Source organism: Mustelus asterias, chromosome 9 (assembly GCF_964213995.1).
Source record: "Mustelus asterias chromosome 9, sMusAst1.hap1.1, whole genome shotgun sequence".
Lineage (NCBI taxonomy): Eukaryota > Metazoa > Chordata > Chondrichthyes > Carcharhiniformes > Triakidae > Mustelus > Mustelus asterias.
The window spans coordinates 120,509,540-120,531,846 of NC_135809.1; the positions used below are offsets into that span (position 1 = coordinate 120,509,540).

A 22,307-nucleotide genomic window follows, 5' to 3' on the forward strand; every position below is an offset into this window, starting at 1 on the left:
GGCAGTAAACATCATGCTGAACAGTGTGGGTGCGAGCACACAGCCCTGTTTGACACCATTGGTGACTGGGAATGCCTCAGAGGATTCTCCACCATCCAGTACTCTGGTCATCATGCCATCATGGAACTTGGGTCACTCCCTGTGTGGAGTTTGCACATTCTCCCCGTGTCTGCGTGGGTTTCCTCCGGGTGTTCCGGTTTCCTCCCACAGATGTGCGGGTCAGGTTGGATTGGCCATGCTAATTTGCCATATAGTGCCAGGGGTACTAGCAGGGTAAATACGTGGGGCTATGGGGATAGGGGCTGGGTGGGATTATAGTTGGTGCAGACTCGATGGGCTGAATGGCCTCCTTCTGCACTGTAGGGATTTTATGATTCTATGACTGCAATGGTGAAAGTAGCTTACCACTACTTTTTGGTAATGAGGAATGGGCAATACTTCTGGCTTAACCAGTGATGTCTGTATTCCATGAATGAATAAGCAAAAAACTCATCATAAGATCATTCGAGGTATCAGGTCGGCTTGATCAAGAGTTTGCTTTCACTTTCCATTGTCTAAAACAAGAAAGATTTGCATTTATATAGTTTGTTTCATGGTCACTGTACTGCACTTGTCAGCTGATTAGTTACTTTTAAATGCAGTTATTGTTGTAATGTAGAAAGTGTGACATCCAGTTGGCACACAGTGAGTCCCCACCAACAGCGAGATGACAATGGCCAGATAATCGGTTTCCATTATGTTAGTTTGGGGATAACTTTTGACCAGGATACTGGGAATTCTCATTCATGGCCAATGCTCCTGTGAAGTACTTTCAAGCATTTTATTGTGTTAAGGGTGCTGCTTAAATGTAAGTTATTATTGTTGAGTGATATAAACTGAGGTTTTTTGCAACTTGATGCAATAACAGTAGTGAATGGGCTGATTCTCATGCCACCACCATCCCCCTCCCCGGCCCCCTCCCCGGCCCCCTGCTGGGGACGTATTTGGTCATGTGGGGGAGGTAAAGTATGACTAATGGCTAGCCCACCTTCACGCTCACCCCTGATCCGATCTCCATAGTACGGGGAATGGGTAAGGCTCCCGCTAGTCCACCCACCCTGAGGTCTATTGAGGCCCTTAAGTGCCAACTCTGGTGAAAAAGCAGGAAGGAAGAGGGGAGTTGCTCCATGTGCAATGGGAGCACCCCTCCCCACCCAGGATTGTGCTGCCCTTTGGTCTCCAATACCTGACCCACATCCTGCTCCCACCTTTCCCTCGGGAACCAGACTTCCCCCATGTCCAAGAGTGCCAGATTGACCTGATCCAGTATCCATGCCCAGGCAGTCCCCAGTACCGAGTTCCAGTGGAGTTCAGTGGCCAGCAGCTCAGGAAGATGGGACTTTCTTCCATTGCGGGGTGGAAGTCCCACAGTGAGCTTGTTAAGGCCACCCTAAGCCTATTGTTGCTGTGGGATAGGCACCTGGCTATGTCAGTCAGTTTGCAACTGGGGTGGGGGTGAGCACTGGGATATAAATTCACCTCAATAAGATTTATGCTTCACGAGTGCCTAAGTGTGGTGGACATTTGAATACTTTTAAAGTTTGGGTGTACATGATTTCTCTATGTAAATAACAACGTCATGATACGCAGGCCAGAAATTTCTGGGCAGTTTGAGGATGGACTAGGCAGTTGGAAGGCTGGCAAAGTGTCACAGGAAGGCAGTGGCATGTGGGGAGCAGGGGTGGTGACAGCGACGTATCTGATGTCTTCCCGTGCTGTGCCATTTTGCCAATGGGAGCAATGTTGGCATTTTGGCCACCCTGGGAGTCCAAATAGGGTCTCTTTTGGCTTACACTGCTCCCATTGGGAGGGCTTATCACCTTGTGATGAGACCACCAGGTTAACCCTGATGGCTCCCAGTAGGTTACAGGGGGGCCCTCCTTCCTGGACACTCCATGACCCATGGAGGTGGTCCCTGGTGGCAATGGCTGCCCGCTTAGCAATGACCTAGCCACCACTCAGTGACTGTCCCCCACCCCTCCTCTTCCAATCACTGGTGCCAACCCTGCTTGCCCCTTCCTGAGGGTTTGTGGCCAATTGGGGGCCAGCTCCATGCATTGCAATCTCAGCAAGCACCATGAGTGGTAGCATGGCTGAGGTCGCTGAGCTATGAACACTCTGATTGGATCTACATCTCTTGGGTGTTGGGGGGGTTGGGGGAGGCGGCGGTGGTGCTATCCTTAATTGGATGGTGGTCCCAGCATCAACAATATGGCATGCTAGGTATCTGAAGAGGAATCATCTTTCAATTTTGGCTCTGGCAAGGAGATCATTCAGCCCATTACAGCTGTGCCAGATCTTTGAAGAGCATCCATATTCGGAACATGATAGAAACTGTATGCTGTAGTGAGTAAATAAGAAGACCACCCTTCTGAAGTAAACTGCTTAGTGACTCTATTTTGTAAATAAGATGTTCGTTTGAATGACTTTAACTTTCCTTTTCTGCCTCTCTACAGAAACGCGAACAGACAGAGCAAAGAAATTATTTAGGCACTATACAGTTGGATCCTATGACAGTTTTGATGCCCTGAGGTAGGATCTACAAGTTATTTCTCAATACTTCTCTTGCTTTTAATTATCCGAGTAACACTGTCCAAATGTATCTTTCCCTCCCAAAGACTGAATTCAAAAGGTGTATCAAAGAAAGGGGCACAAGTGTGCCTTGAAGTTATCAAACATTTAGGGCACAACTTTACACCAAATTTTGATGAACTTTGACTTAACAAACCTCTGTCCCATACCTGAGAAACCTTTGGTACAATCTTGGCAAGTAAATGGTTAACACGTTTGTGGAGTCTTCCTCTGAACACCCTTTCGTCAGAAGGTTAAGTGTTGAAATGGGTCTGCATCTATACCATGACAGGGAAGATTTGGTGCGGACTGCTTGTTATCAGTTGTGTTAACTTCAGTTGAACTGAATATCAGGTGGATTTTAACCCTCACAAAACCTATTCACCGAGATACATGGTCCCACAGTGCACCACGATGCTACCTAATTAGCAACACCTAGCACTTCTCCACCCAGGGACAGATTTCCACCTTGAACAAACTGCCTAATATCCCTGAGACAGTTCGTCAAAGGAACGTTGGAGAAATTCATTAAGGTTTCCACCTGCTCTTGCTGTCAACAGTAAACCCCAGATGAATGTTTCTGAGTGAACTCTAGTGACTGACGTTTTATGTGCATCAAACGCTGAACATTTTTCAATTTTCCTGGTTGCATTTTGTTTTGTCATGGTTAAAAATGCAAGAGTTACCTTTGGCCAAATCACAGAAATGCTAAGCATGATTGGCTAAGGAATGATGGCAGCAGACATTGGGGCAGAAGGTTCTCATCACTGTTAATAAATTCTGCTCAGGAGAATAGAGGAAAGTAAAAAATTGCCCCGTGTTTCCTTTGGTCGGAATTGTTGAATGCTGGCTCCCTTGGTCATGGATGTGATCTTGAACATACAGTAATGTTTCCAGCCTTGAATAAATTTGTATAATTCTCAGGTTAGCTGGTTAGAATTCTGATCCTCAGTCAATTACTTGTGTGTGCAATCGCATGCAAGGGTACAAAGACAGAATGCTAGAAATTGCTGAAAGATTAGCTGACATAATTGTAGGGCATCCCCCCATTCCACTATTTTAACATAGCGATTAACCAGTTAGTTCAAATGGGTTATTCTCTGTTAAAATAGCACAAATTTCTAGCCTTAAGATTATTCAACACTTGTCGTAATGTACCTCTGTGCAGGCAATGTTCTGACAGAAAAATCTATGCTCATTCAGGGTGGCATACGTAACCTATTGTACATCGCAGTGGGCTCACATTATGAAACAAAAGCCAAGCAACTTGTCCAAGATTACAAAACAGAATAAGGTTACAGCCTGTATTTAATGCTTCACTATTAAGCTTCCAGTATTCACACTGTCAGCATCTAGAGATGAGAACTCTCTTTCAAGGTTGCGTCAAGGGTGACCCACTCAAACTGCAGCTTATGAATCAATATTTGTTCTTCACTTATCATAACCGCTGTCTGAAGATGTTACAAGGATGTTCATTAGCCAGAGCGCAAAAGCATATTTATCCTGAGGAAATCTGAAACTAAAACAGAAAATAGTCATAGAATCCTACAATGCAGAAGGAGGCCATTCAGCCCATTGAGTCTCCAATGACCACAATCCCACCCAGGGCCTATCCCCACAACGCCATGCATTTATCCTGGCTAATCCCCCCAGACATTGAGGGGCAATTTATCATGGTCAATCCACCTAACCTGCAGATCTTTGGACTGTGGGAGTAAACCGGAGCACCCGGAGGAAACCCACGCAGACACGGGGCGAATGTGCAAACTCCTCACAGGCAATGACCTAAGCCGGGAATTGAACCCAGGTCCCTGGCGCTGTGAGGCAGCAGTGCTAACCACTGTGCCACTGTGCTGCCCAAATGCTCAGCGTGCCCTGCAGTGCGAGTGTGGGAGAGAAAGAAAATTAATGTTTCAGATCAATTCATCGTATACTTATAAAATTCTAACAGGAGTAGATGCAGGGAGGATGTTCGCGATGGTGGGGGAGTCCAGAACCGCGGGTCACAGTCTGAAGATTTGGGTTAGACCATTTAGGACAGGGGTGAGGAGACATTTCTTCCTCCAAAGAGTGGTGAGCCTGTGGAATTCGTTACCGCAGGAAGTAGTTGATGCTAAAACATTGAATGTATTCAAGAGGTGGTTGGATATAGCACTTGGGGTGAATGGGATCAAAGGTTATGGGGAGAAAGCAGGATTAGGTTGTTGAATTGGACGACCAGCCATGACCGTAATGAATGGCGGAGCAGGCTCGAAGGGCCAAATGGCCTCCTCCTGCTCCTATCTTCTATGTTTCTATTAATTCCTTTCCGCTGAGGAAAAGGGGATTCCTTACAAAGCAGCCAGTCATAGAATTTTAAACAGGAGCATGAAGGAAATGAAGCATCTACAGGTCCAAGCACTGCAGAATGGCATTGACAGAGAACAGCAGCTTCCAACGGGCTGAGGTTCAGCAGGGAGGTAACAGATCTCCAGCCATCTGCCACACAGAGATCTGCCAGCTTTCACTATAGAGATATCATTGGCAATGGCAGCCAAAGCTCTCCTCTCTCTCAATGTTCACACTTCCAGATCCTTTCAGACCAGCAGGACGGCCAATCTTGAGGCCGGGTGTCAATCTTGACTCTGTGTTCTCAGTCTCATCTCTGAGTCAGAAGATTGCGAGCTTTGCCTGCTCTCCCTGAGCTCCCACACATGAGCACATAATCTAGGTTGACACTGCAGCGCTGTGGCAGAGGGAGCACTGTCAGAGGTGTCTTTCAGGTGAAACTTGAAAAACCAAAGTCCCTCAGGTGGAATGATACTATTCGAAAAGGAACAGCAAAGTTCTTTGTGTGACCTTGGCTATATTTCAGTCGGCAGCATAAAATGCGGGAGAAACTCAACAGGTCTGACAGCAACTGTGAAGAGAGAGTAGAGCCAATGTTTCGAGAAGGGTCATCCAAACTCAAAGCCTTGGCTCTATTCTCTCTCCACAGATGCTGTTAGACCTGCTGAGGTTCTCCAGCATTTTCTGCCTTTGTTTCAGATTCCAGCATCCACAGTGTTTTGCTTTTATCATAAAACATCCTTTATAATTGCTCTTTGTTGAATCTCACTATTCAAATTAACATCGGAAAACGGCAAACGGGAAACAATTTTTTGGTCCATCAAACCTGACCTACATGTACACAAAAGACCTGCTTTATTGTGCTACATTACAATAATAACTGCATTTCTAAAGTCTTTCAGTGGCTATTCAGCACTTGGGACATCTGACGATCGTAAGAGCCACTTCCTATCAATTGATGTGCTTCTTTTAAATGTACCAAGGCTGAGAGCAAGTCCAGCTCTTCCAAGCCTAGCCTGTCCAACCTTTCTTTATAAGACAACCTACCGATTCCATGTATTAATCCAGTAAACCTCCTCTGAACTGCTTCCAATGCATTCCCATCTTTCCTTAAATAAGGAGACCAATGCTGTACACAGTATCCCATATGTGATATGACCAATGCCCTGTACAACTGAAGCATAATCGCTCTTTTTAAGTATTTAATTACCCTCACAATAAATAATAACATTCTATTGGCTTCCATAATTAGCTGCTGTACCTGCATACTAACATTTTCCAATTCATGCGCTAAAACACCCAAATCCCTTTGAATTTCAGAGCTCTGCAATCTCTCACCATGTGGATAATATGTTCCTTTTTTATTCTTCCTGCCAAAATGGACAATTTCCCACAATATACTGCATTTGCCAGGTCTTTGCCCATTCACTTAACCTATCTATATCCCTATATAGCCTCCTTCTGTCCTCTTTACATCTGACAATCCTACCTACCTTTGTGTCATCAGCAAATTTACCAACCATGCCTCCTGTCCCTTCATCCAAGTCATTCATATCAATTGCAAAGAGTTGAGACCCCAGCACTGATCACTGTGGCACACCACTCATCACATTCTGCCAACTAGAAAAAGTCCCTTTCATGCCAACTCTGTTTCCTATGAACTAGCCAATCTTCTATCCATGCCAATATGTTGTGCCCTACAACATGAGCTTTTGTTTTTATTGTAATAACCTTTCATGTGGCACCTTATCAAATGCCTTCTGGAAATCTAAATATAGTGCATTCACCAGTTCCCCTTTATCCACAGCATATGATACTTATAGAATCCCTACAGTGCAGAAGGAGGCCATTTGGCTCATCAAATCAGCACTGACTCTCCAACAGAGCATCTTACCCAGCCGCACTCCCACCCCCACTATCCCCATAACCCCACGCATTTACCCCACTAATACCCCTAACCGACACATTTTGGGACACTAAGGGGCAATTTAGCATGACCTGCACATCTTTGGAGTGTGGGAGGAAACTGGAGCACTTGGAGGAAACTGGAGCGCTGGAGGAAACCCAAAGGAGCTTCAAAGAACCCCGATAAATTGGTTAAACCTAATTTCCATTCCACAAAAACACGTTGACTCCACCGAAATTACCTTGAATTTTTCAAATTGCCCTGCTGTGACATCTTTGATAGTGTTAATGGCAGATGTTAGGCTAACTTGCCGAGTTTCCTGCTTTCTATCTCACTCCCTCTTTGAACATTTGCTATTTTCCAATGTAATGAATCCTTCCCCAAATCTAGTGAATTTTGGAAAATTAAAACTAACGCATCAACTATCTCACTAGACACTTCTTTTAAGACCCCTGGGTGAAGTCCACCAGGACCCAGGAACATGTTAGCCCAACAATTTACTAAGTACCACTTTGCTGGCGATTGTAATTTTCCTGTCTCTCTCCCTGCCTTCCATTTTTTGATTCACAGTTATTTCTGGGATGTTACTTTATCCTCTACTGTGAAGACCAATGAGAAATATCAGTTCAATTCATCTCTTCATTTTCCATTAAGTTTAAGTTTATTTGTTGTTAGTGTCACAAATAGGCTTACATCAACACTGCAAGAAGTTACTGTGAAAATCCTCTCATCACCACAGTCCGGTGGCTGTTTGGGTACACTGAGGGAGAATTTAGCATGGCCAATGCTTTACACTGTGGGAGGAAACCGGAGCACCCGGAGGAAGCCCACGCAGACACGGGGAGAACGTGCAAACTCCACACAGACAGTGACCCAAGCCGGGAATTGAACCTGGGTCTCTGGCACTGTGAGGCAGCAGTGCTAACCACTGTGCCACTGGGCCGCCCATTAATTCCCAGATTCATTTTCCGAGGGACCAATGTTCACTTTGTTAGATCTTTAAAAAAGAGAAGAGTTATCAAAACTCTTACAATCTGTCTTTATATTTCTAGATAACTTCCTCTTGCTCTTTCCTTTTTATTTCCTTATCAATCTTTTGTCATTCTTTGCTGCTTTTTATATTCTATCCAATCTTCTGACTTGCCACCCATCTTTGCGCAATTATACCTTTTTCCTTTAAAGTTTGAAACTATCTTTAATCTTTTAGTTAACCACAGATAGTGGATCCTCCCCTTGCAATTTTTCTTTCTCATTGGAATGTATCTGTTTGGTACATTCTGAAATATCCCCTTAAATGTCTATAACTACATCTCTATCGTTGACTCCACCAAATTATCTTGAATTTATCGAAGTGGCCTGCTGTAAATCTTTAATAATGGCTTCTAACATTTTCCCTGTGGCAGATGTTAGGCTAACGTACCTAGTTTCCTCCTTTCTGTCTCCCTCCCTTTTTGAAGAAAGAAGTTGTATTTGCAAAGTAATGAAACCTCCCCCAAATCTAGTGAATTTGGGAAAAGCTAATTTGCCCATTCACTTTGCTCCTCCACTTGAATGGCTTTGCTGTATCACGGTTCCATGATCAGTTAGCCTCATCCACCCTGCAGCCCCCTTACCCCCCCCCCATGCTTATCCAATCTCAAAATTGTTGGATAATTGTAAAGGCTGAGGTTCCTGCAGGCCTGTCCTTGGGTCACCTTACTCACAGTCTCGCCCTCCTGCCCCTGACCACTAACCAAATCAGAAGACCCTACCCCAAGAGGTGTGACTGCCTCTTGGTACAAAGCACCTCGGTAACTTTCCCCCTCCCTGATGTGTTGCAGTGTCTGCAGCTCAGCCTCCAGCTCAATGACTCTGAGCGAAGTTCCTTAAGTCACAAACAGTTACAGCTTAAAGTGTTTGCCCTGGAACACATCCAGGAGCTCCCACATGCTGTTGGGTCAAACTAGATAAGGATGGCAGATTTCCTTCCTTGAAGGGGAATAGTGAACCAGATGGGTTTTTACAATAATCTATTATAGTTTCATTGTTACTATTACTGAGACTAGCTTTAATTCCAGATTTATTGATTGAATTTAAATTCTACCAGTTGCCGTGGTGAGATTTGAGTCCATGACCCCAAGCTTTAGCCTGGGCCGTTGGATTACTAGTCCAGAGAGATTACCACTACGCTATCATATTGTAATCCACTAAAATTTAAAATGCAGAAGGTGTATCTGAAGGTGGAATAGATCTCTGAAGGAGGAAAGGCAGGTTAATAGGGTGGTGAAAAAGGCATATGGCACACTCGCCTTTATCAATCGGGGTATAGATTACAAAAGCAAGGAGGTCATGATGGAGTTGTATAGAACTTTGGTGAGGCCACAGCTGGAGTACTGTGTGCAATTCTGGTTGCCACATTGTAGGAAGGATGTGATCGCACTGGAAAGGATGCAGAGGAGATTCACCAGGATCTTGCCTGGGATGGAACACTTAAGTTATAAAGAGAAGTTGGATAGGCTTGTGTTGTTTTCCCTGGAGCAGAGAAAAGACTGAGAGACGACCTGATTGAGGTGTGCAAGATTATGAGGGGCATGGACAGGGTGGATAGGGAGCAGCTGTTCCCCTTAGTTGAAGGGTCAGTTACGAGGGGACACGAGTTAAAAGTGAGGGGTGGGAGGTTTAGGGGGGATTTGAGGAAAACCTTTTTACCCAGAGGGTGGTGACGGTCTGGAATGCACTGCCTGGGAGGGTGGTGGAGGCAGGATGCCTCACATCCTTCAAGAAGTACCTGGATGAGTACTTGGCACATCATGACATTCAAGGCTATGGGCTAAGTGCTGGCAAGTGGGAGAAGGTGGGCAGGTCAGGGCTTTTCATGCGTTGGTGCATTCTCGATGGGCCGAAGGGCCTCTTCTGCACTGTAACATTCTGTGATATGCCAAAATAAGAAATTAGATATAGCTCTTGGATCTAAACGGATCAAGGGGAGGAAGGCGGATGAGGACATTGATTTTGATGATGAGCCATGATTAAAATGAATGGTGGAGCAGGTTTGAAGGGCCGAATGGCCTACTCCTGCTTCTATTTTCTGTGTTTAAAATGAGAGGAACGTGGGGATTTCGAAGGGTTGTGAAGGAGGGCAGGAGGAGGTTAAGAGATACGGAGGGTGAGACATGGAGAGATTTGAAAACAAGGATGAGAATGTTAAAATTGGGGTGTTGCTTCACCAAGAGCCGGTGTACGTCAGCGAGCACAGATGTGATAGGGGAGCAGTACTAGGTTAAGAATATATGGGGTGATTCTCCCAAAAGTGCTGAATTGGTGGGAAAACTGTTCTAGATCACAACTGTTTTCTCAGTGCAACTTCAGACTCGAATCTCCCCACTCTGTGCACTGCAGAGGTCCCAATCGTGAATCCATTAAAAACCCAGGGGGGCGGAGCCTATTCACGCCGGAGTCTGACAGTTCTGGAACTCTGCGCATGTGCAGTGGCCCCGATCTGTCAGCCTCCCCGTTTGCTGGCCAGCTCGATCACTGGCCAGCCCGGGACCCCCGCAGTGCTACACCTCCAGTCCCCCCCCCCCCGCCACGGCCCGATTGCAGCCCCCACGACAATTCCCGGGCTGGCCTTGATCCCCCATCCCATCCTGGAGTGCCCTGATGCACAGCCCACCCCACCCTCCCAGCAGTGGCAATCCCCCCACCCCCCCCACCCCATCCCCCCCCCTCCCCCCGGGGGGTCAGACCCCCCTGGGAGGCAGGCCCACCCCAGCAGACCACACACCCCCAGTCTGCCCCAATTGCTGCCCTTCCTCCATCCCAGTCCGATCACCATGCAGAGTGGCAGCGGGACCCCCCCAACCCACCAATCACCAGGGGGCACAGGCTGGCACTACCAGGATGCCCATGCCCAGGGGGCACCACCTACCCACTGCCCAACCCCGTGGAGGTCCCCAATTGCCCTCCCCCCCTTCATTTCGGCGGAGTCTCCCGCTAGTTCCCCGAAAGCGGGGAGCTAATCTAAACCCCGCCAGAATGAAGTACTCCTGGTGCGGTGGGAGATTCAATCGGGACCAGCAAATTCCCGATAATGACATTTAAAATACATTAAAAAGAGATTCAAATCACTTACCTGTCTTCCCGCCGGTTTCCTGCGTGGTCTGTTCTCCGACTGTTCTCCGACTCTGGGAGATACACATGCATTCCCAGCACATGCGCAAATCCCGGGACAAGGCCGGTGATGCACATCTCCCAGCCCGGCCCACCAGAAATGTTGCGGGTCACGATGGGAGAATCGCCCCCACAGGCTCTGAAGTATGTGTGGGAACAGTACTACCATTGGCAGATGCTAGATCATAGAATCATAGAAACCCTACAGTACAGAAAGAGGCCATTCGGCCCATCGAGTCTGCACCGACCCCAATCCCACCCAGGCCCTACCCCCATATCCCTACATATTTACCCACTAATCCCTCCAACCTACGTAGGTCCGGACACTAAGGGCCAATTTTAGCATGGCCAATCCACCTAACCCGCACATCTTTGGACTGTGGGAGGAAACCGGGGCACCCGGAGGAAACCCACGCAGACACGAGGAGAATGTGCAAACTCCACACAGACAGTGACCCAAGCCGGGAATCGAACCCAGGTCCCTGGAGCTGTGAAGCAGCAGTGCTAACCACTGTGCTACCGTGCCGCCCTGTGATGTGATGTTTCATGATACCGTGTCTACCAGTGCGAGTGAAAAAGGGAATGGGATACAAGAGCAGGATGGTACTCCCTCTGATCTTGGAGGAGGCTATTAGCTTCACCTTTCCTTACTCCCATAATGCTTCTTCGGGCAAGGGTGTCCTCTTTAAAAGGCTCGTCAATTCTGAGACCTCCTCCTCACTTGTAGAGATAAGCTTCTCGCAAGTTGGAAGTTTATGCACAGCCACAGGGGTTACTGCAGCAAAGATGTCAAGACAAGCAGGAAATTACTTTTGTTGAAGTAACCTGGGGAGATTTTATCATGACATTCAAGTACAAAGGCAATGTTGACAGTCTGATATCCCATTGGGGTGAGGAATACCTGAATGTCAAATTTGATTGTGGTGAATTCTGTCCTCTGCTTGAGTCTCACTGCCCTGTATGTTAGGTGGAATGATTGATACAATGAGAATCTTGTCCTCTTTAATATTATATTCTCCCTCCTGAGCCGAGCACAAACTGCTTGCTCACCAGTTAGCTATTGAGTACCCTTTAATAAAATAAAATAATTTTCATCGCAATTACAATGAAATGTGACAGTGGTTTTTATATTCAAATGAATTGGATTTATCCTTAACCATAGACGATAAAGGAACGACAGATTTTGCTATTGGTCTAAAGTACTCAAAGTGATTTAACAAGTTAGGCAACTTGTGATCACTTGTATGTCACAGGCTGTAACTGAGGTTTGTCCTGGTATTTATACAAGTAACATGCACACCTAATCATCACTTAACTGAGAGCTGGCACTTGCTTTAATAGTTTTCTTACCATTATTAACACTGTTAGATGGATTCCAATTTTGTATAAGCCGGAACTCGGAATGAGGAACTGCACACGTGAACTGGTCTGTACACTTTTATTTTTGGAAAGGGTGCAGAGAGGCAATGAGACAGGATTGGCAGCACTTTGAAACTTTCTCCTCCAGGAAATGAGTCTGGATCAGGCACAGGCTGCTGGGGTGGGAATCTCCTTCGTGTTGTGGTATTAATAAGCCTCAGTGGGAGGCAACTTGCCTTCTACCCGAAAGCAGCAAGAGGTAATTGCCCAAGAGTTGAGTCCGAGACTAAACGTGGAGTGTTTTAAGTGCTTTAATCTTTGAACGCCAAGGTTCCAGAATGCAACCCAAAATGCAGCAGCAATTTAAATTTTCTTTCAATGATGGGATGGCACAGTGGCTAGCAGTGCTGCCTCACAATGCCAGGGACCTGGCTTCGATGTGCGGGTGAGGTTGATTGGCCAGGTTAAAAATTGCCCCTTAGAGTCCTGAGATGCGTAGGTTAGAGGGATTAGCGGGTAAATATGTGGGGGTAGGGCCTGGGTGGGATTGTGGTCGGTGCAGACTCGATGGGCCGAATGGCCACCTTCTGCACTGTAGGGCTTCTACGATTTCTATGATTCTATGATTTCAGCCTCGGATGACTGAGTGAAGTTTGCACGTTCTCCCTGTGTCTGTATGCCGTTTCTTCCAGGTGGTCATGTTTCCCGCCACAGTCCAAAGATATGCAAGTTAGCACTGCTTCTTCACAGCGCCAGGGATCCAGGTTCGATTCCAGCCTTGGGTAACTGTCTGAGTGGAGTTTGCATGTTTTCCCCATGACTGTGTGGGTTTCCTCCGGGTGCTCCAGTTTCCTCCCACAGTCCAAAGATGTGCAGGTTGGGTGGATTGGTCATGCTAAATAGTACCTTAGCGTCCCAAGATGTGTAGGTTAGGGGGATTAGTGGGGTAGATAAAGTTTATTTATTAGTCACAAGTAGCCTTACATTAACACTGCAATGCAGTTACTGTGAAAATCCCCGAGTCGCCACACTCTGGCGCCTGTTCGGGTACCCTGAGGGAGAATTTAGCGTGGCCATTGCACTTAACCAGCATGTGTTTCAGACTGTGGGGTGGGGGGTGGGCCTGGATAAAATGCTCTATCTGAGAGTCAGTGCAGACTGGATGGGCCAGATGGCCTCCTTCTGCACAGGAGGAATTCTCTGATGAGTTCAATTCGGAGTGATTCAAATTCAGCAGAAAGTTAGATATGCACAATTTCATTTAGATAAACAAACTTTGATGCTTGAGAGTTTAACTTGCAATTTAAAATGTGTCTCAATCAAAGAGAATAACTGTTTCTGCATTCAAGATGATTCAATGTGAAATTGGAGTCATATTTGACAGAACATCATAAATCCAGGTCATGTCGAGGACAAAATGCATTGATCTCTCATCTCGGAACCCAACCTTGATGTTCTTGCAGCATGATGAAGTTAACATGAAGTTTAATTAACACCTTTGCCCAGGTCCTCTGTTGTAGGTGACCTGGCTGCTCTTGCATCTTCCGCTCATCTTGCTCATCCAAAATACTGCTGCTTAAAACAGCACAGGTCCAATTCACCCTTAACCCCTTTGATCACCATCTTACACTGACTCGTGGATAAGCAATGCCTCAACTTTAACACTCTCATCCTTGTTTTTGAATCCTTCCTTAGCCGTGCTCCTCTTTATCTCTCCAATCTCCGACAGTATTACGACCTTCATTTCTCCTTCACTCCCTGCCTTTTGCACATCCATGATTTTAATCACCCTGCCACTGCCACTCCGCTGCTGAGGGCCAAAGATCTGGAATTACCTCCATACACCTCTCCGCCTCTCGACTTCTCTTTCCTTCTTGTAGATCCTCATTATAACCCCTATCTCTTTCAACTTCCAGCCGTTTGAGCTTCTTGGCATCGCAGACTCAGTCTGTTCCTGTCGGGTAAATAAAATAATTTGATAAACTTCTGATATTTACTTGAAAACTCATATTTTGCAGTGGCAAAAATGGCTCATCCACATGATTCTGTGACCATTTAAAGTTTACTGGTGCAGCATATGAAATATCTGTTGTATTGGCTGTAGACACTTACACAGTGTAATGACTTCAATCAGGACATTGAGGTTGGCCTATTGGAGTATGAACTCCCTGATTAAGGATCCAATTGATGGCCCAATCAGCGAGTCTTTGCTTTGTACTTACCTGGGCATGTTAGTTCCTCTGACACCCCCAGAGGTAGACCGCTAACTGCTAGCACTCTGTGTACTGCTGTTTGTAAATAAGTTAGTAAATAAAGGGATTTTGGTGAAGGGACTTCTGCTCTGAAGGCTTATTACACACAGACAGATACGTGCCGACCTTGAGCGATCAAGGTCAACCAGTTGACCAGGAAGTGGATAGATGCTCAGTGTTGGCAACTCTGAAAAAACATCCAAAATAGGTTAGAACAGGTTATTTTAATAGAAATTCCAGTTAGGCTCAATGAGAATACAAGTAGCAATGTCCTGGGACTCCAGCAATCACAGCTTGGTGAAAGAGTTTTTCTTATATAAAAAAATAAACTCTTTCACCAAGCGGGCGGCACGGTAGCACAGTGGTTAGCACTGCTGCTTCACAGCTCCCGGGTTCAATTCCCGGCTCGGGTCACTGTCTGTGTGGAGTTTGCACATTCTCCTCGTGTCTGCGTGGGTTTCCTCCGGGTGCTCCGGTTTCCTCCCACAGTCCAAAGATGTGTGGGTTAGGTTGATTGGCCAGGTTAAAAATTGCCCCTTAGAGTCCTGAGATGTGTAGGTTAGAGGGATTAGCGGGTAAAATATGTGGGGATAGGGCCTGGGTGGGATCGTGGTCGGTGCAGACTCGATGGGCCGAATGGCCTCCTTCTGCACTGTAGGGTTTCTATGATTTCTATGATTCTATGATGTGGGTTGTTGGAGTCCCAGGACGTTGCTACAGGTTTTCCTCAGGGTAGTGTCCCAGGACAACTATCTTCAGCTGCGTCATCAATGACCTTCCCTCCATCATAAGGTCAGAAGTAAGGATGTTCACTGATAGTTGCACAATGTCTCACACAATTTGTGAATCCCCAGACACCAAAGGTGTTCTTATTGGCTTGCGCCAAGGTCTGCACACCATTTAGATGTGGGCTGATAAAAGACAAGTAACAGTCTACCCACACAAGTGCCAGGCAGTGACCATCTAAGACAAGAGGGAATCTATCTCCTCTTGTCATTTGATGATATTACCATTGCTGAATCCTCATCATCACGTCCTGGGGTTACCCTCAATCAGAACCTTAACTGTGACTACAAGAGTTTGGTTAGAGGCTGGGAATTCTGCTGTGAGGAACTCACCTCCTGACTCCCCAAAGCCTGTCTACCATTGACAAGCCACAATTTAGGAGTGTGATGGAACACATCCTGGGTGAATATCAGGGTGCCTGATCAGAAACTCCAAGGTATATTATGAAGTCAGACGAGACCCCAACAATTTTCTATTTGGCATTAGTGTGAGGATATGGGCCGGAATTCTCCCATCTCACCTGCCACTGGAATTCTAGTGGTGGGTGGGTGGGTTGGGGGGTGGGGGGGGGGGGCGGGGTGGGGGGGGGGGGAGACCATGTAAAGCTCCATCGCAGTCGGATAGGAATCTCCAGTTTTCCGGCGACTGCGGCCAGAGATTCCCGCCCATGATGTATCACTCCAGCACGATTCCACTGACAATCTGGGAAGCTTGTATCAAAACAAACTTTATTTAACAACACAGTTTAGTTATAACAAATTAATTAGTTTAATCTTTAACACTTGAATAATATTCAAACATGACAAGATACAATTCTTAACTACAAACCTATCTCTATGAGTTCCAATCAAGCAACAATTTCCCTTGTAGACTTCAACTCCTCTTTATAATTAGTTAGGTAAACACAGGTATACTTGCTTGTGACTTTGGTTAACAGTTCTGGAGCTTTCAGAACACCTCTGGAGTGAGACATACAGAGTAACTCTGCTTTCTTCTGACAGCTCAGGCAGCAACTGCTTGTATTTTAAAATGACACTGAAAGTCTTTCTTTCCTGCAAGCTTAGCTTCTCCCAGTAATCACATGGCACTGTCTTTGTCAATCAATCTAATCAAAACTCTATTCCGATACTCCAGGGGGAACCTAAATAAACACAAATACATTAGCTCTGCTTAAACAAACACTCCATGTCTAAAATGTCCTGTACTCCCACCTACTATTATGGATAGACAACCAATGCTGACCTTGCCAGTGACATTCACACGCCAGGAATGAATAAAAGATAATCTGCTGTAATGTAACCCCTGCATGGTTTGCCACCAAAGTTTGTTTGTTCTTATGAAGCATCTTTGGATGTTTTACCACATTCAAGATGCTATATGAATGCAAGTTGAATTACTTACATTGAATAAGTCAGGATTCTACTTGTTATCTGGTATTGTGTTATTTACAGCGTGTTAGAAATCAATTCCAGTGATTCTCGTTGTGTATGGTTGGTCCATTGGTTTACATTACTAAACAAACCATATCAGTTACAGTACACAGTGACATTTTATCTGGGTTTTGAAATTGAGGGCTGAATTTTCCCAGCCCTTTGATGGCTGTGAGGCAGACAGACTGGCGATACATCAGGGAAAGCTGTCCAGATGGGAGCCTGATGTCTTCCCACTGCCATGATATATTGCCAGTGACGGGAACCACATCAGTATGGCTGCCTGCCCACCTGATGGCCTAATTAAGGAGCAGTTCCCACTCCACAAGCAAACCTGCATTGGGAGGTCCTGCTGTCACATGGGGTGATATGCAGGTAAACCCTGGTGGCATCCTCAATGGGCGCTGTCACCCAAAGAGTTCCCTCTACCGCCCGCACAGTGGCAGTGGCTGTATTTGCATCCAAGGCCCTGTTGCCATACCATTGCCCAAACCTGAATTCCTGGCCCCAATCTTCCCCACGATAACTCACCTCTTTTTCAAGGGTAACATGGCATTGAGGGCTCCTCTTCCTGGCGGTTGTAGTTTCAGTACTGGCCACTGCTCGTCATGGTGCAGCTGAGAATGCTATGCTCTTGAAGACCCCAGTGCAGCCTGCTAATTGGACACTCACGTCAAAATGCCACCCGAGGGTCCTGCCGCCTGGCAAATGGGGTCAACTCCCACTTTAAACTCCCTGTGGTGGGGCTTAAACCTCCACCAAATGATTCAGCCTTTATATTCTGCAATTTGAGCCTTTTTCTGTTGAAATCATCAATCTGTAGTCTTTGCTGTTGTGCAGTACAAAGGCCTTGAAGATTGAAAGAAAGAATTTGTATTACTATAGCCCTTCACAATCTCAGACATCTCTAAGAGTTTTATAGCCAATGAAGTACTTTTGATGTATGGATTTACCAGCACACAGGAGCATGAATAAGCCATTCTGCATCTCGAGCCTGCTCTGGCATTCAATAAGATCATAGCTGAACGGATTTTGACCTCAACTCCACATTCCTGCCCACCCCCATATACTTTCACCCCCTTGTTAATCACAAATCCATCTACCTTTGTCTTAAAAATATTCAAAGTCTCTGCCTCCACTGCCTTTTGAGGAAGAGAGTTCCAAAGACGCAAACCTGAGAGAAAAATGTTTCCTCACCTCTGTCGCTAATGGACAACTCTTTATACAGTGACCCCTAGTTCTCAATTCACCCACAAGAGGAAACATCCTCTCCACATCCACCCTGTCAAGACCCCTCAGGATCTTAATGGTTTCAATCAAGTCGCCTCTTACTCTTCTAAACTTCAGCAGATACAAACTTAGCCTGTCTAGCCTTTCCTCGTAAAACAACCAACCCATCCCAGGTATTAGTCTGGTAAACCTTTTCTAAACTATTTCCAATACATTTAAGTCCCTCCTTAAATACGGATTTGAATGATGGAGTTAGATTGTGTTCTTTTCCAATCTAATGGAACCTTTCCCGAATCAAGTGAATTTTGGAAATATAAACCCAACCCAAAAACTACCTCACTCTTTTAAGACCCAAGGATGGAATCCATCAGGTTCCTGTTGCAAAGTAGGGAACGTGGCAGCCAGTTTGTGGACAGCTCAACCTTCCCGTTGTGGAGCCACTTCCAATCTGTTTTTGGACTCCGAACTCAGTTGTTTGTGGGGTGGGGGGGGGGGGGGGGGGGGGGGAATTGGGAGAACGATATGCCATTGACAAAATTGTGCACGTGTGGCAAAAAAAACCTCAGTTTCCTGCTCAATAAATGTAATTGGCTGCAAGCCACTACTGTCATCCCTGAGCTGCCGCCTCCCAAAACATTGCACAGAAAAAACAAAGTTGGCACACTGCACTCCCGTGAGTAAATGCCATCACGCCAATCTCGCAATCCACCTCTGCCTCCATGGCAAAAAGGGACTGGTTACACCTGAATTGGAGGGAGATCCTGGTAGGGAGATTTGCCAGAGCCACTCGGGAGGGTTTAAACTAGTTGGCAGGGGGGTGGGACCCAAAGCAGTAGGGAGACAGAAGAGAAGGCTGAGGACAGCACAGAAGTTAAAGAGAGCACATTAAATAGTAAAGGCAGTGTCAGTAACCCTAGTACTAGAGTAGGTCAGGCAATAGCAGGACAGAGAGCAAGGGAAGTCCAGATTAAACTGCATTTATTTCAATGCAAGAGGCCTGATGGGCAAAGCAGATGAACTCAGGGCATGGATGGGTACGTGGGACTAGGATATTATAGCAATTATTGAAACATGGCTATGGGAAGGACAGGACTGGCAGCTCAATGTTCCAGAGTATAGATGCTATAGGAAAGATAGCACAGGAGGTAAGAGAGGAGGGGGAGTTGCACTTTTGATTAAAGAAAACATCACGGCAGTACTGAGAGGGGATATATCTGAGGGTCCGCCCTATGAGTCTATATGGGTAGAACTGAGAAATAAGAAGGGGGAAATCACTTTGATAGGGTTGTACTATAAGCCCCCAAATAGTCGGCGGGAAATTGAGGAGCAAATATGTAAGGAGATCACAGATAGCTCCAAGAAAAATAGGGTGGTAATAGTAGGGGATTTTAACTTTCCCAACATTGACTGGGACAGCCATAGTATTAGAGGGTTGGATGGAGAGAAATTTGATGTGTATTCAGGAGGAATTTCTCATTCAATATGTGGATGGCCCAACTGGAGAGGGGGCAAAAGTTGACCTCCTGTTGGGAAATAAGGAAGGGCAGGTGACAGACGTGTCAGTGAGGGATCACTTTGGGACCAGTGACCATAATTCTATTAGTTTTAAGATAGCTATGGAGAATGATAAGTCTGGCCCAAAAGTTAAAATTCTAATTGGGGCAAGGCCAATTTTGATGGTATCAGGCAGGAACTTTCAACAGTTAATTGGGGGAGTCTGTAGGAAGGCAAAGGGATGTCTGGTAAGTGGGAGGCTTTTAAAAACGTGTTAATCAGGGTTCAGGGTGAGCACATTCCTCTTAGAGTGAAGGGCAAGGCTGGCAGAAGTAAGGAACCCTGGACGACTCGGGATATTGAGGCCCTGGTCAAGAAGAAAAAGGAGGCACATGCATAGGCAGCTGGGATCAAGTGGATTCCTTGAAGTGTATAGAGGGTGTAGGGGTAGAGTTAAGAGAGAAATCAGGAGGCAAAAAGAGGATACCAGATTGTTTTGGCAGATAGGGCAAAGGAGAACCCAAAGATATTCTACAAATACATAAAGGGCAAAAGAGTAACTAGGGAGAGAGTAGGACCTCTTAAGGATCAACAAGGTCATCTATGTGCGGATATAAAACAAAGAGGTCGAGGGGTACAGGTTCATAGCTCCTGGAAAGTGGAGTCACAGGTGGACAGAGTGGTGAAGAAGGCATTTGGCATGCATGGTTTCATTGGTCAGAACATTGAATAAAGGAGTTGGGACGTTTTGTTGATGTTGTCCAAGACATTGGTAAGGCCACATTTGGAATACTGTGTGCAGTTCTGGTCACCCTATTATAGAAAGGATATTATTAAACTAGAAAGCGTGCAGAAAAGATTTACTAGGATGCTACCGGGACTTGATGGTTTGAGTTATAAGGAGAGGCTGGATAGACTGGGATTTATTTCTCTGGAGCGTAAGAGGCTATAGAGGTCTATAAAATAATGAGGGTAATAGATCAGCTAGATAGTCAATATCTTTTCCCAAAGGTAGGGGAGTCTAAAACTAGAGGGCGTAGGTTTAAGGTGAGAGGGGAGAGATACGAAAGGGTCTAAAGGAACAATTTTTTCACACAGAGGGTGATGAGTGTCTGGAACAAGCTGCCAGAGGTAATAGTAAAGGCGGGTACAATTTTGTCTTTTAAAAAGCATTTAGACAGTTACATGGGTAAGATGTGTATTGAGGTATATGGGCCAAATGCAGGCAATTGGGACCAGCTTAGGGGTTTAAAAAAAAAAGGAGCGGCATGGACAAGTTGGGCCGAAGGGCCTGTTTCCATGCTGTAAACCTCTATGACTCTAAAAGGCAGCCTTGCCCCACCACGTTCCATCATGAAGACCTCCAGCACACGTCTGTGAACCTGGGAACCCTCTCTCTCTTATGCCTATTGTTCCATTTGTCCTGTTTCCAACTGCAGCCAATGGCCGTCCTAACAGTCAGCAGCAGCTTTTGTGAAGAGGGACAATCTGTCTTTATGAGTGGGTTGTTGGGAACTTGTGTTTGCCTCACACCACAGAGAGGCCCCCTGTTGAGAGGTCAGCAGGGCAACATGCAGCGCGGGTTGCAATCAGCCTAACATTACAATCGCAGAAATAAGGACAAACTTTCTGTGCTGTTTGACTCAAAGGCATCGGTTGCAGCCGGATCACTAATTGTGACCCTCATATCAGAAAATGGGAGGAAATGAATTTTTAGCCTTCTGTTTATGTTGCTGCATTTTGCTCGTATTAGTTCATTTTATGGGATGTGGGTGTTGCTGGCTGAGCCAGCAGTTATTGCACACCCCAAACTGCTGTTGGGAAGGTGCTGGTGAGCTGCCTCCTTGAACCACTGCAGTCCCTCCTGTATAGGTACATCCACAGTGCTGTTAGAGAGGGAGTTCCAGGATTTTGGCCAAGCGACATTGAGGAAAGGTGATATATTTCCAAGTCAGGGTGGTGAGAGGAACTTCCAGGTGATGATATTCCCAGGTATAGCTGCTCTTGTCCTTCTAGATAGTGGTGATCTTGGGTTTAGAAGGTGCTGCCTAAGGAACCTCGGTGAGTTCCTGCAGTGCATCTTGTGAATATTGGATCTACACTGCTGCCAATCAGTGGTAGAGGGATTGATTGTTTGTGGAAGGGATGCAGATCAAGCGACTGCTTTTCCCTGGATGATAGCAAGCTTCTTGAGTGTTGTTGGAGCTGCATGCACTCATCCAAGCAAGTGGAGAGTATTCCATCACATTCCTGACTTGTGCCTTATCGATGGTAGACAGGCTTTGGGAAGTCAGGAGGTGAGTAACTCGCTGCAGGATTCCTCGCTTCTGACCTGCTTTTGTTGCCATAGTATTATGTGGCTAGTCCAGTTCAGTTTATTGTTAATGGTAACTCCCAGGATGTTGACATTAGGGAATTCAGTGATGGTAATGGCATTGAATGTCAAGGGCCGATGGCTAGATCTGCTCTTGTTGGCGATCATCATTGCCTGGCACTTGTGTGGCACAAATGTTATTTGCAACTTGCCAGCCCAAGCCTGGATATTGTCCAGATCTTGTTGCATTTGAACTTGGACTGCTTCAGTATCTGAAGAGTTGCAAATGATGCTGAACATTGTGCAATCATCAGTGAACATCCCCACTTCTCTCCTAATGATGGAAGGAAGGTCATTGATGAAACAGCTGAAGATGGTTGTCCCTAGGACACTACCCTGAGGAACTCCTGCAGTAATGTCCTGAACATGAGATGATTGATTTCCAACCA

The 22,307-nt window shown here is 45.9% G+C and overlaps 1 protein-coding gene across 1 annotated transcript in view; it reads left to right on the forward strand.

Annotated features, from left to right (window-relative positions):
- The window catches only part of LOC144499283 (SH3 and multiple ankyrin repeat domains protein 2-like), a 427,127-nt gene that overhangs the window by 19,719 nt on the left and 385,101 nt on the right, over window positions 1–22,307 (forward strand). The window contains exon 2 of the mRNA XM_078221398.1: window positions 2,496–2,571. Within this exon, the coding sequence (XP_078077524.1) occupies window positions 2,496–2,571 (76 nt within the window). The remainder of the gene's footprint in view (window positions 1–2,495; window positions 2,572–22,307) is intronic.